This window comes from Taurulus bubalis, assembly GCF_910589615.1.
Source record: "Taurulus bubalis genome assembly, chromosome: 20".
NCBI lineage: Eukaryota > Metazoa > Chordata > Actinopteri > Perciformes > Cottidae > Taurulus > Taurulus bubalis.
Genome location: NC_136608.1, coordinates 15434096 through 15447453, shown reverse-complemented (window position 1 = coordinate 15447453; position 13358 = coordinate 15434096). Strand labels below are relative to the sequence as shown.

Sequence of the window (13358 nt, the reverse complement as noted above, 5' to 3'; positions counted from 1 at the left end):
CTTTCCACTCCAAACCCACGGTAGCCATACCATAATAACACCAATATAGGAGCAACGCAAGTCAGTCAGCGGCTGGCGGTATCGACTTTCTGCCCCCTGAGAACTACCGTGGCCTTCAGGTGACATAAAAACATGGAAGACGAGCGTAGAAACACGGAGGTGCAACATGGCCGACAAGAGGCAAGAGGACCCGCTCCCTGTCTGAATATGAAGGACTCGTTCTCAGCCAATGAAAACACAAAGATTCTCAGTTTCAGATGATTATACACAAATTAAAATGTGTTTTCTAATATTATTTCTATTCCTGCTAAATGCTACACACTGGCCCTTTAAAGCGGGTTAGATCATGTGAATTTGAATGCCATTAGAAGTTCAAGAAATGATGGATAAAACTACTCGAATAAAAGACGCAAGTTGGAATAAATTATCCCTTAAATGCAAAAGATTACCGGATGTGAATCTTAGAACGGCACTTTCATAAAGTTTGAGCGGCAAATGTTCAACAGATTCATCAAAATCGTAGCAGCAGAAGTAGAGATACCTGTCGTCAAGCTCCAAAAACACTGCATTTCCCATAATGCAACTTTCATGAGACACTTCCCGACTGGTCACCGTTTGTTGGTAGAAACACAACAGCCTGAAAAATACTACACTACGAGTAAAAGCCCTGAAGGATTATCAAAAAGTACTCATTATTACAGTTATAATGTTGCAGTTCGTCTTACTGTACTTTGTGTACTACTGGGTAGATTAGTAGTATAGTACTGCATTGTATCATATAGCAAATTATGTTTTGTGTGTATATAATCTCAAATAAATGGAGTGAAGTACTATATTTCCCTCTGAAATGTGAAGTACATCTTAAGTAGAGTGCAAGTACTAAAAGTACTTAATCACAGTACTTGAGCAGCTGCTGTTTATTATTTCCTGTTTATTCAGGAACCTATTCCGTTATTGTTTTTTACCATTTAGCTGATTATTTTCTGAAGCCCTGTGGAAGATTTATGTTCTCATCACTTAATAAAACGTTGATCAGCAGGACAAAAACGTGCTGTAAACGATCAACAGCTGCATCGGTGGTTCGATGCTGCAGGAGTCGTAGCCTCGGGACCCGCTTAGAGGCCCGGCATTCACAGCTTGAAAGCTTTGAAGTTTTACCAGCACAAGTCTTTACCTGTCTGCAGGTCGTCCTAGAAGAGAGAGAGTGTGCGTGTGCGTGTGTGTGTGTGTGTGTGTGTGTGTCAGTCTCAGGGCTCAATAGGCCTCTGTGGTGTCTGATTCCTATCCTGCAAGCCAGCTGGATTTTTCCCTTGTAAACCCAAATGCTCCCTCCTAACGTCTTCACACACACACACACACACACACACACACACACACACACACACACACACACACACACGCGCGCACACACACACACACACACAAACGCACACACAAACGCGCACACACACAGAGACACACATGGCTGAGCGACACACTTCGAGTTACATAACTGAAGGCCATTTTAAAGCAGTTTTCCTGAGGAGATGCTGCGTGTGCAACTTATTTCTATTAAAAAGTGGAATTTTTCTGCAAAATGGGGAGAAAATGTGCACAAGAACTTTACATCTTTCGACTCAAAACATGTTCACAAACTATTCAACACCGTCTCCTAGAAATAACGTTTGTAAAATACAACTAATGCCACATTTTCAACTCGTCAGTGTGGACAAATGTGACGATGGAAAGTGAGAAAGTGAGGAACCTGACGAATGGAAAAATATCATATAAAAAAGTCTGTTAATAAATAAAGAATCTGAGTTATAACCTTTCTGACCTAAATGTTCATCACAAGACACTAAAAGAACATCAGGACTCTTATTTTGAAGTTCCATGTCCTCAGAAAACTTGTATTTTGTCTTTCAATGACAGAAAAATGACAATTTTAAACATTTATGAAGCAAAAATACAAAATATTCTGTTTCCAGGATCTCAAATCAAACGTGAGCGTGTGCTACGTTACTTTAACTTGAGTACATTACTTTGAATAATGATTGGTTCTGGCCTCAGAGAACGTTTTCACCCTATTCTTGTCATTTAATTGATTGGCCATGTCATCTATTGCTTCAAAACAAAGTTACAACCACTGTGATGTATCCATGCACATCAGTTGCATTTGTATTTCAATTAATTTGTGCAAAAAGGCCAAATATGTTTATATTTCCAGCTTCTCAAATGTGAATAGGTGCTCATTTTCTGTTTTATATTGATCGAATTTGAAGTGAACAAAACATCTTTGTTCTTTTTTACAGTTTGATGACATCATCTTGGACTCTGGGAACTTCCAATGGCTGTTTTCAACAACAAAAAAAAATTGACATTTTTATTGATTAAAGGATTGTCGATAAATGGAAATCAATCATTAAGTGCAGCTCTATAGTCCAATACTAAACAAAGATCATGTGTTTATTATTTTTCTTAAATCACATATATCCCCATCCCAAGTGCTCATTCATATATCTTTAAATTATTGTTTGCATAAACACTTTTATTTGAATACTTTGTCTCCATCTTGCTAAAAAAATAAAAATGTGTTTCAAGGAAAAAGAGGCTGAGAAATCATCAAAAGAAAGTTGCATCTTGGACCTCAAGGCTAAAGTTGTGAACGGAGAGCCAGGCGCGCGCGCACACACACACGCGCACACACGATTATTTCTCACTGACAGGCTACACAGCCAATCCGCAGGCCCTGATCGACACATGTCCTTCCCCCTGATCGATAACTCACGTTGGTGTAGAGCCGGTCGATCTCTCCGGCCTCGGACAGCTCGCTGAGGTTCCGGTCCCAGTGGAGAAACGGCTCACTGCTGTCCAGGAGCTCCATGGTTTCCTCCGCGCGCACTATATCTCTCTGTCTCTCCGCTGCTTTTTTAGCCGGGTTGTTGTTGTTTTTGCGGCAGTAAATAAAACAAAAAAACGCGCCGGGTGTTTTGTTGCAATGCAGTTCGGACTGAAAACCAAAACTCTCTCCCCCCCCCCAAGAAAAAGCTCCAACTCCGGTGTAAAAAAAAAGAAGTTTCCAACAACTTGTAAGAGGAAATAAGTCAAACAAATAGAAACACGTCCAGGTTGGTTTAGACTCGATGTGTCAGAAGGCGGCAGCAGTCCGGTCGAAGCTGCGCGTTATTGTTGTTGATAATCATCTCCTCTCTGGTTCAGCTTTCTGCAGCCTCTCTTTCCTTTCCTCCTCCTCCTCCTCCTCCTCCTCCTCTTCTTCTTCACAGCCCAGACACACAGGAATGCATGGGCGGAGTCACGGAGAAAACACAGAGAAACTGTGGAAAAATAAACTCAAGAAATAAAAGAAAATCAATAATAAGCGAGAACGACCGTGAACGTAAATGCACTTTAATATATTGGAGATTGAATGCAAGGTTCAAAGAAAGAAAGTGCGAAGTGGTTCTTCTGTTCCAGCTGTTTGTGACACGAGCGTCAAATACCTACAATAACAAACTAGTTTTCGGTTTTGAATTTCAAAATAAAAGCCACACACTAAAAGAAACTTGTGTATAAAAACGGATGAAAGATTAAACCTTACTGAAAACTGTCGCATCTGATCCAATTTCAAGACTAATTCTGCAAACTCCATCTGCCGAAGAAGATCATGTGATATGATCAAAAACTCCAGAACAGAGTTAAAAAATGACCGTTGTTTTATTGTTTCAACTAATTTTTTGAGCTCATTCTTTAGCTTTTTGTTGTTTCATTACGAATACATTTTGAGCTTTTATTTTTAAATCCCGTCGACCCATTTCCGGTGTCACGCTGGTAAATTCCGTGATAGTTACGCAGCGTCTTTAAACCGAATCCACAGGTCTCTCTGGCCCGCCCACCTACGGCTGTCCGACCAATCAGATCGCTCCCAATTTTTAAAGCCCGGTCGACCGTGTTTTATTTGATTGACAAGCGACGCATCCAATCAGAAAAGACTTTGACTATTCCTGAGACCAATCACTTAAGGCCAAGAATACCTTCGACGTAAACCCGCCCCCCGGTGACCCAGAAGCAGCCAATCAACGTCCACCACCGAAAATATAAGAGTTAACTAAACAATACTTAGTTTCATAAAGTACACTTTTATATGTTTTTATGCAAATATTTCACATTTTATTTGAATTCTTTTTACATTTTTTAAGTTTGTTTTTAATGGTTACTTGTAGCCTTTTCTCCTCTAGCAGGTGCTTTGTAGGTTAATTTTGCAACAGTTATCAACACATCGAGGTTGATTGATACATGATTGGGGCAGATGAACAAAAATGTGAACACAAAAACAGTGAATATATATATAAAAAAAGGTCTATTATACCAACCATTACAGAGAAATGAACCCGCAGTAGTGAGCTGAAGGAAGGACATGATAAACAGATAACAACTGAAGAAAGTAACAAAGCAGAAAACAAGGGGTAGATAAACATAAAAAAAACAAAAAACATCAAATCCATACATAAATGTTCCGTTATAACGGCACAACTCGGGGATGTGAACCGTAAAACAAAACAGAGAAAAAAGGAGAAACTAAAAACAGAATTTGAATGCTGACGTTTCAGTAATCTGCTCGTTCTCTTCGGTTCAACAACCTTCATGCACACGACATTTGCATGAAGAGACGTGCCAGAAAGACAGCCGACATTCAACGAAGAGAGAAGCCAGTAGAACTTAAAACTGGAAATGAACTGTATTTCTTTTTGGATGCTAAACAAATCCCATGAATTGACCACGATTATGTACAAGTAGCTCAATGAAAAACAATAATCAGTACGTGTATTTATACTACAACAAGCTTTCTGCTTCTCTTGATGACCTCAAGGTCCACAGGAGGCGCCAGACATGACCAGAGTGTCACGTCATATTCTGTCCCCCTTCTCTTTGGGCACGTCAGTTCCTTTATTTTTTATGTATAAAACTGGAGAATACGAAAAAGATGTCGTCTTGTTGTCGCGTTGGAGGCGAAGAGGAAAGAGCTTCAGGTTCTCTCTTTGATGTTGTCGCTCAGGAAGACGATGTTGTCTGGAGGGAAGGACAGAAATCATTGAGCCGAACATGAGGAAGGTAAAATAATACGCAGCCATTACTTCAGATTCCAGTGAAGAGGTTGCACGTCTGAGAGAAGTGTGTGTGTGTGTGTGTGTGTTGTCTGACCTGCGATGATGGTGGTGGCCTGGCGTCTGACCTGGTTCTTGTCCACATATTCTCCGTAGTCCAGTTTCCCCTCCACAAGGATCCTGGACCTGAAACAGAGACTTTTAATCAGTCCCACGAAGGTTCCTCTATAAAAAGGGCCTCAAACTTTGCTACCTGGAGTCCTTATGCAAACCTCCATGAACCTCGAGCCACAAAGGACCTACATTTATGATAATTATTGGCATTACGAAACATATTTCTCAAAGCTTTAATCTAATATGATCTAATATTGGCCAGCTTTAGACCCTCAGATGGAGTTACTTTAGCTTCAAAGTATCAACTCATCTCTGCAGGTTTAAAATAAATAATCCATAATAGAGCTTCATGACGTCTAGCTTTTGATTCTCACGTTAAACCTTTTGTTTTCTGGGGAACTTCCCGTCCGCCTCTCTTCTGTATACCATCAACAAAATAAATGAATGTATTTCAGGTCGTACCCTTTCTTGACGTACTGGTAGGCCACGTCTCTCAGACCGGGTTTGAACACCGACACGCGATGCCACGTCGTCTTCTGACTGATGTCACCTGGAGTCACAACAACAACACATGAATCATCGAGAAACAATCCTTATTCTTTATTCTGTGAACATTTACACACAGCTCTTTAAAAATGTAATATTCTTAACATGCAACGCCCAGTTTATTACTTTGACATTGTACATTTATTTCTAATATATATAACATAGTGATTTATTTATTTATTTTATTGTAAATGTATATCTAATATTCTTAACTTGCTTAACTATATTTATCGTTACGCACCGAAATATTAAATTATAAATGTTAAAAACGACTCGGCAATAAACCTGAATCCAAAAATAAAAAATGACTAAAAATGAAAACATAATATCAACAACAGTGAAAATAAAAATCATGAGTATTCAGTATGTTAACCGTGAATGTAAACCTCCATCATGCCTATTAAAGATAAGTGACAGACACATTATTACTGTTATTATATGATATTATAGTCATACTGTGCTGTTTAAATTCACTTTCAACAACAATGAATGATACGCTCACTTTCAGAAGGTGAAACAATGACCTCTAGTGGCGAAACATGAGACTGGCAGAGCACAGTTACAACTATATCTATAATATTTTACCTCATTTAATCATGATTTATTCGGATTGAGCTCAATATACAAGTAACTCCATCACCTTCCTTAAATTATTTATTTTATGTCATTTAAAGAATGATTTTCTGTCAGTTCAAAAAGATTATAGCCTGATTATTTATTACCCTTTCGTATTCATCTCCACGAGCCATTTACAGATCTGTGACTAGGTATTTTTTCTTCTTCAGATAATCTAATTATATATTTTAAGGGTTTATTTTGCACAAAGATTTTCTCAGCACCCAAAAAAAGTAAACACTTGAGCACAATCACCAAAGTTGGAATTAGTTTTCACTGGACCTTGGTGGAGTTTTATTGTCCTAACGTTTTACATCGGATGGGAATATAAATGTGACAAAACTATAACTTGGACATTGTTTTAATTTGTTAATAGAGCTTGGTTGGTTGGTTTTTAAATTAAAACTAAACCGATGTGAGGAGAGCCGGCGAACTGAGGAAACTTAAATGGCTGAATATATATTTTGGGCGAGTCATCAGAAGGTTGTTTTCTAACTTACTTTAATATTCAGATCTGGCGACGCTGCTTTTTGTTAGTTTCATCTGCTGACCTGAGATCTGTCACAGTCAACTACTTTTTCACGAGCAAACTGAAAGTTCATGTGGATTTCTCACCACCTTTGCAGAAGAATTTTCACCGTAAAGCACAGCAAGTTTACGTCATAACAAACTGATTATTTATATAAATAAAATACTGTTATTCTGTGTTTTTCTGTCATTGAGCATCACTTGTCATTGTACCTGTTGCGCTCGTCTCTCCGTCTCCGGAGCGCCACATTTCATTGGTCGCTATTGAGAAGATGGTCACCGGGTTACGACCCTCCACTTGTCTCATCACCGGGTCCTGACCCACTCGGCCCAGCAGCTGCACGCGGTTTATCGCTGGAATAAAGACATCAAATCTTAGTGGGTGTTGGAGCCATAATGTAGTTTGTTGTTTGAGGACATGCAGTTCCTGCATTTGAACACAGGGTGGCACCTTCAGTTCAAAAGGCATTTAGGTAGGTGCCTGCTAATGGGAACAGGTGTGTGGATGGGAAGCAAAATAGTTTTTGACCGTGGACGTGTCCTTGTGATCGCATCAACGTGGTTGTGTTTGATCCTGTGCTGTGACCAACATGTAAGGTGATTTTATGCTATGGTGTGACGGAATAAATGTATTGAAAAAGACTGGAATGGACAGTGGATTTGTTTGTGGCAGAACATGCGTTCAAACATGTTCTCCCTCGAGTGGCTTGAAGACTTAAATTAGTTAAGGTTAGAGCCTCTAGAGGGGGAAAAGAAATGGACAGATATGCGTATTGAGGGAGGTTCAAATCCTTCTCCTCCAGGACAGAAAGTGGACTCACATCTCTCCAGGATGAGGCTGGTGTCGGTGCTCCTGTTTCTCACCACCTGTCGGAAGATCTGTGGAGGGACGGGATGAAATATTCACTTTGTAAAGCCGAAAGTATACAGCTCTCGTGAGCATCTCCCTGCACACACCTGAACGTTTCCATCCCTTCATTCTCATCAACTTCTTCTTTGGGTGTACAATGCAATTATTAACTAGGAATTTAAATGCATGGCTAAAAATAGTGTCTGCACGTCCAATTAATAAAGTCTCAGATAATGCTAATAGTGCTCAGGATTTCCTTTCGATAAAGTATGGATGGATAGATAGATAGGCACAGTATAACAAATGCGGTCTAGTTGGTTGTCAACTATCAAATTCAAGTCAATTAATCCTTTTGAGTGGCTTATTTATAGTGAAAATTATCTGATTCCAGCATCTTAAATGTGAATAATTTCTCGTTTCTTTACTCTGTTATGACGGTTTAAAAACAGACATTCAAGGATGTGAACATGAGCTTTGGAAAACACCGATTTTACACACCAAATAACTAACAAAAAATATTGACAAACGAAACGAACTTGCACAGTAACAATTGCTTTCATTCTCACCTGTGCAGACGCGCTTCTCAACATCTTGTCAACTACTGCACAGACAGCTGGGGGACTTTTAAGAGACGGATCTGAAAAACAACAAACAACATCTCAAAGATAGAAGAGTATTCAAGCAGCTGCACAACTTTGACATTTACATCAAGCTTCTAAAAGTAGATATATTGAGAATTGCCGGTTATATTTAAGCAACATAATCATACAGTTTAATCAACAATTTTAATAGAAATGTAACATTATGATCTCCAAAGTTAATTTAATGTTGTACAACAGGGATGTAAAATACACACAAAAGGGAGGATTCATAGCAGGAATATGGATTTGAATTGTATCCAACAAGCTAAATCGTTGACAAAGCATTGATGAAAAAGTAAAACTATGATTAAAAAAAGCTGGTACACAACATTGCTAAGAGCTTAATGGTTATCTACTTAACAGCCTAACGAATTACTTTGTGTTTAAAGTCATGATTACAACAAGATTAGCTGCGGCTAGCTGTTAAATAAACAGATTTTAGGCCGGATCCTGGGGACAGACAGGCAGAAGAACCAAACATGTGAGCGTGGACTCAAAGTCACAACACAATGAGGCTCCCAGAGGCTCTCCCGCCATAAAGGATGTGAAAACGACCAAAAAAACTAAAACGTTACAATTTTTAAATTAACCTTTTCCGGTTTCTAGGTTCCGGGAGATGAACAGCCGACAACACGGTCGCGTTTTGGGTAGAAAACGCTGTAAAAGCGCCGAAAGAAGGACACGAAAAGCCTGTTGGAAACTTACCAGGTGCAAGACTTCAGAGCGGTCTTCGGTAACCTCACGCTGTTTCCGGTCCGTCTCTAACACGGGTCCGACCACCTACCGGAAGTCGTTCAAGTTCCGCATCGTAACTTACTTAACATTTAATCATCATAATTGTCGGTTTAGACCAATATATACATTTTAATTAAATAATATTGTATAATTTAAAATACCCATATCTCTTTTCTGATAGTGGAACTCTTTAATTAAAGTAAAAATCCGGGCTAATAAAGTGTTTTCTGATTCTAAAGAAGTATTTCCTCTCATTTATAATTATTTATCGAACAAGTAACATGTTCACCCAGGTATCTGATCATCACAGCAGACAGAAATCACAAAACACACAAAAATATTATATAAATCACAGGAGTTAATTGAAAAAAACAACAAAAATGGATTGTACCTGGAGTTTCATGAATGACCACATTTAAATGTTCTTGATTTCCAAATCAGATAATATCCTGTACTTCATGGTGTGACTTTAATTAATTTAAAAACACTTTGGTCACTTATTTCAACTGGTGCAACATAAATACATTTTAAATAAATTGTTCTACTGTCTCTGTATATAATACTGCTATTGTAGATGATTTACTGTTTTATTACTGTTTTACTGTTTATCTATATTACTTTTCTCTTGCTGCTGTAATCCTGCACTTTCCCCACTGCGGGACTAATAAAGGATTATATAAGGATTATCTTATCTTATCTTAATGAACTACTACCTATAAAAATCACTATAACCTCTGTCACTTTTAGCCTTACAAAAAAGTTATATTGATCTAATTGTATAGGCCAAGATTGAATAAGGAAAATGTTCTTAAGTTATTTTTCAATTACTTCATTACAGTTGCAACCTAAACAGGATTTTCTTGCACTACGAGATTTTCTTTGTGACCTATGACCAAGTGACAATTCCTACTTTGAGTTTTTTTTTGTTTAATAAGTAATACAAGTGTCAAGTTTGGTTTAAAGTCCATTTCATGTAATGTTTATACATTACAATCAACTGTACAATAATAATTTAATGCATGTCCACCAAATTGCATTGGAAATAAATAAAATGACCGTACGACCGTATCCTGCTGGATTAGGGTTTAGGGCTCAACATGTTTCTTTATGTTTCTGCGAGGAAAAGTCTCCTTTAAGAAAAGTGTAAAGAGTTTAAAGTCCACCAGAGAGCTCAGAGGCATTTGCAGATTTCCCTGAGCCCTCGAGGACCTGCTGGCAACGTCCCTCAACCTGTGAGTTCTTTTGGTGAAGTTATTGGTATGTGATTCTGCATATTGAGTACTTTTAACTTTTTAGTATGCTTTGATGTTCGTGCTTTTGTGGTCGAGGAAACCTTCCCCTAACTCCGGTAAAGTTCTTACTACTTTTATTCAATTGATACTTTTTCCGTAGCTGCTTATAAATCACAGAATAGATATTCTAAATACATTTAAAATAACGCAAGGCTTTATGTAAAACAAATTACTTTTTTACTTTTATTGATGTGGCTGCAGAGACACATTGTTGTTTCCTTTGGAACACAAATGTAACAGTGTGGCCCAATTCCATCCACACACTGTCCCAATGCCAAGGTCAGACACATCAGACACACGGCCAAGGTCAGACACACACTGTCCCACAGCCACGGTGTGGACATATCTGCTACTCTTCCCATATTATTTTGTTCAGTTGTTCACGCAGCCTTTTCTCCGCAGACCACCGTCCACCATGTCCCAGGCGGTTCCCCCGGTCCTCTCCGTCGTCCCCTCTCGGGCTCTGGTGGATGAGACGTTCAGAGTGGCGGTGCAGAATCTGCCTCCGGGCTCTCCGGTAACACTTCACTCCCTCCACCGCTCCGAGGACGAGGACCTCTGGGAGGCCTTCGGACACTACGTCAGCGACTCCAGAGGATCCGTGTCTCGTGGGTTCTCCTCCTTTTCTTTATTTCCTCAAAACCACTTTAATATATATATATATATATATATATATATATATATATATATATATATATATATATATATTGGAGTGTGTTTTAAATCTACAAGAGGCTAAACACAAAAACATTGGATGTCTGTGCTTCACTTTATGGCTAATTTGCTTGTTGGTTTTCTTGTATTTTTCTTGTATTTTGTAAAATATGTTTATAGTTGCAGAGGATTTCAGTTTTGGGGGAACGTACACGGGAAAAGAAGCGATGGGCTTGTTGTGGAGTATGCGTCCCGTCCCAGGAAGCCGCGAAGGCCTCCGGTAAAACGCCATGCTGGGGAATATCCCCTGAATCAAAAACACAATGAATTGTCTTCTTCTCCTGTGATTAATGAAACAATATTGATTCTCTGTCCTCACACTGGATCTGTGAACAACCCTCGTCAGAAATGTAATAAATAAATACGGAAACAGACCTGTTAGAGTCTCTTAAAGCCCAAACTGGCATCTTTGAATAGCTTTTTATTCTGATCAATAGTCCAAAACATCAAAATAATTCATTTAATATCACATGAGACAAAGAAAAGCAGCAAATCCTCACAAGTGAGAAGTCAGATGTAGGTAATGTGCTTGATAAGCCTGTGCCTTAAGGGCTCAGCTTTAATACTTTGGCTGTGGACCCACAGGTGAGCAGGTGAAATGAATACGTCTGTATCGTGTCAACTGAAACCTAGCGTGTGTTGTTGATGTTGTTAGAAAGAAGTGAGCTGCTCCTCTCCGCTGGAGGCTCCAGGCGTCATTAACACACCGTGAATCTCTTCACCTGTCAAGGTTGAGAAAGAAGAACGTCTGCAGCCCCCAGCTGGTCAACATCTCGGTCCACAGGGGACACGTGGAGGAGGGCTTCGGGGAGCGGGTTCCTCTGGCCTCGGCGCTCACAGAGAGGTGGTACGTGGGTCCAGGAGTCCGGAGGATTGAAATCAGAGAGAAAGGAGTGCGAGGGACGCTGTTTATACCTCCAGGTGCTGCTGAGAAACATCTGTCCTCCTCTTGTCGTCTGTTCGTGGCTCTAAAGATCCATGTTTTAGCCGGATTAGATAATTGCTTCCTCCGTGCCTCAGGTCCAGGACCCTTCCCCGGCCTGTTGGACATGTGGGGAGGAGGTGGAGGGCTGTTTGAGTATCGCTCAGCCCTGCTGGCGTCTCGCGGCTACGCTACTTTGGCGCTGGAATATTTCGCCGCCTGTGAACTGAAGTCAGCCGACAAACAGTTCGACTACTTTGAGGTGTGTGTGTGTATATATATATATATATATGTGATTCATATTTCAATTTTAGGTGTCTCCTGGTCAACATGTTGCTTCATACACACTTGGTGAGGAACGTCTTTAAACGATGTATCGTTTCTTAACTTTACCGTCATCTACTTCTGCACAGACGGCGTTTAATATCGTCAGTGAACATCCTCAAGTGATCCCGGACAGAGTTGGAATTTTTGGTCTTTCCCTCGGCTCGATTGTGACCAAAAACTTGGCAGTCAATAGCAGAGTTATCAAGGCAAGTAGCAAACCAAAATGTAAAACCTGCAGAACGTGGAGATCCAGATGGCGGTCCGGTGTCTAAAGAGTGCATCGTTGTTTTGTTCCAGCCTCGTTGTTGCGTGTGTGTCAGCGGCATCCACCTTTATCCACGAGAGGCGGACCTCCAAGCATTCTATCACATGATGGTCTTGTAGGTATTGTGTTATTCTGGCATTAACATAAAGCCAGTGCACACAGTTGGACTGATATCATGGTGACTTACTTGTAATGGCAGGAATGCTCACAAGCTGCGTGTGGATGAGCACAACCGTGAGATATGGCGAGGTATGTTTCTACCGATTCCTGAGGATCTCTCACAGAAACTGGATGTAAGTACATGTTGCACTGTTGACTCACAAGGAGACTATATATTGGTTTGCTTGAACAGATCTCCGCCTTTCATTAAAGACTCATACGGCACGACAAGTTTCAAAGTGTAAACAAATAAACGTTTCAATGTCCAACGTCAGACAAAAATATCCATTTTTGGTGCCTGATTCTCTCTAATGTCCACCAGGGGGCGACTCCTCTGGTTGTATAGAAGTCTAAATAAATGACTCTACTTCTCTCATGATGTATTCCCTCAGTAAACATGAGTTTATGTCTCAATCTCTAGTTTCAAGTCTTCTTCAATACAGCATGATGTTCATTTAGTAAGTTATGGTCATTTAGAGTCAAACGGACCAAAAAGCAGAGTATGCTTTAAGGCGGGGCTACAAGGTGATTGACAGGTGGACAACCCTTTTACAGTGTGTTTTAAGTTG

The 13358-nt window shown here is 39.8% G+C and overlaps 3 protein-coding genes across 3 annotated transcripts in view; 1 reads left to right on the top strand and 2 right to left on the bottom strand.

Annotated features, from left to right (window-relative positions):
* Positions 1-2863, bottom strand: part of creb3l2 (cAMP responsive element binding protein 3-like 2) — a gene marked incomplete at its 5' end in the record, with an annotated part of 32001 nt that extends 29138 nt beyond the window's left edge. The window contains one exon of the mRNA XM_079236469.1: positions 2768-2863. Within this exon, the coding sequence (XP_079092595.1) occupies positions 2768-2863 (96 nt within the window). The remainder of the gene's footprint in view (positions 1-2767) is intronic.
* Positions 2864-4135: 1272 nt separating this feature from the next.
* On the bottom strand, positions 4136-9093 carry ssbp1 (single-stranded DNA binding protein 1). Its single transcript, XM_079236245.1, has 7 exons — positions 9081-9093; positions 8301-8371; positions 7706-7763; positions 7098-7238; positions 5658-5745; positions 5179-5267; positions 4136-5046 (listed from the first exon to the last, which is right to left on the bottom strand). The coding sequence occupies exons 2-7, from the start codon at positions 8322-8324 to the stop codon at positions 5003-5005; spliced, it is 444 nt and encodes a 147-aa protein (XP_079092371.1). The 5' UTR covers positions 8325-8371; positions 9081-9093; the 3' UTR covers positions 4136-5002.
* A 1724-nt stretch (positions 9094-10817) lies between these two features.
* Positions 10818-13358, top strand: part of LOC306752390 (peroxisomal succinyl-coenzyme A thioesterase-like) — a gene marked incomplete at both ends in the record, with an annotated part of 7813 nt that continues 5272 nt past the window's right edge. Inside the window, 7 exons of the mRNA XM_079236142.1 lie at positions 10818-11010; positions 11237-11336; positions 11847-12037; positions 12137-12300; positions 12452-12571; positions 12663-12745; positions 12830-12923. Coding sequence (XP_079092268.1) covers positions 10818-11010; positions 11237-11336; positions 11847-12037; positions 12137-12300; positions 12452-12571; positions 12663-12745; positions 12830-12923 — 945 coding nt within the window. The remainder of the gene's footprint in view (positions 11011-11236; positions 11337-11846; positions 12038-12136; positions 12301-12451; positions 12572-12662; positions 12746-12829; positions 12924-13358) is intronic.

What these genes read in the sequence shown, in the direction of transcription:
- ssbp1 (XM_079236245.1), bottom strand. Translation starts at nt 8,324, where the DNA reads ATGTTGAGAAGCGCGTCTGCACAG. An exon ending in CGGAGAGACGAGCGCAACAG is followed by an intron (nt 5,746 to 7,097) that starts GTACAATGACAA and finishes TTGTGACTCCAG; the next exon opens with GTGACATCAGTCAGAAGACG. An exon ending in GGCCACCACCATCATCGCAG is followed by an intron (nt 5,047 to 5,178) that starts GTCAGACAACAC and finishes CCTTCCCTCCAG; the next exon opens with ACAACATCGTCTTCCTGAGC.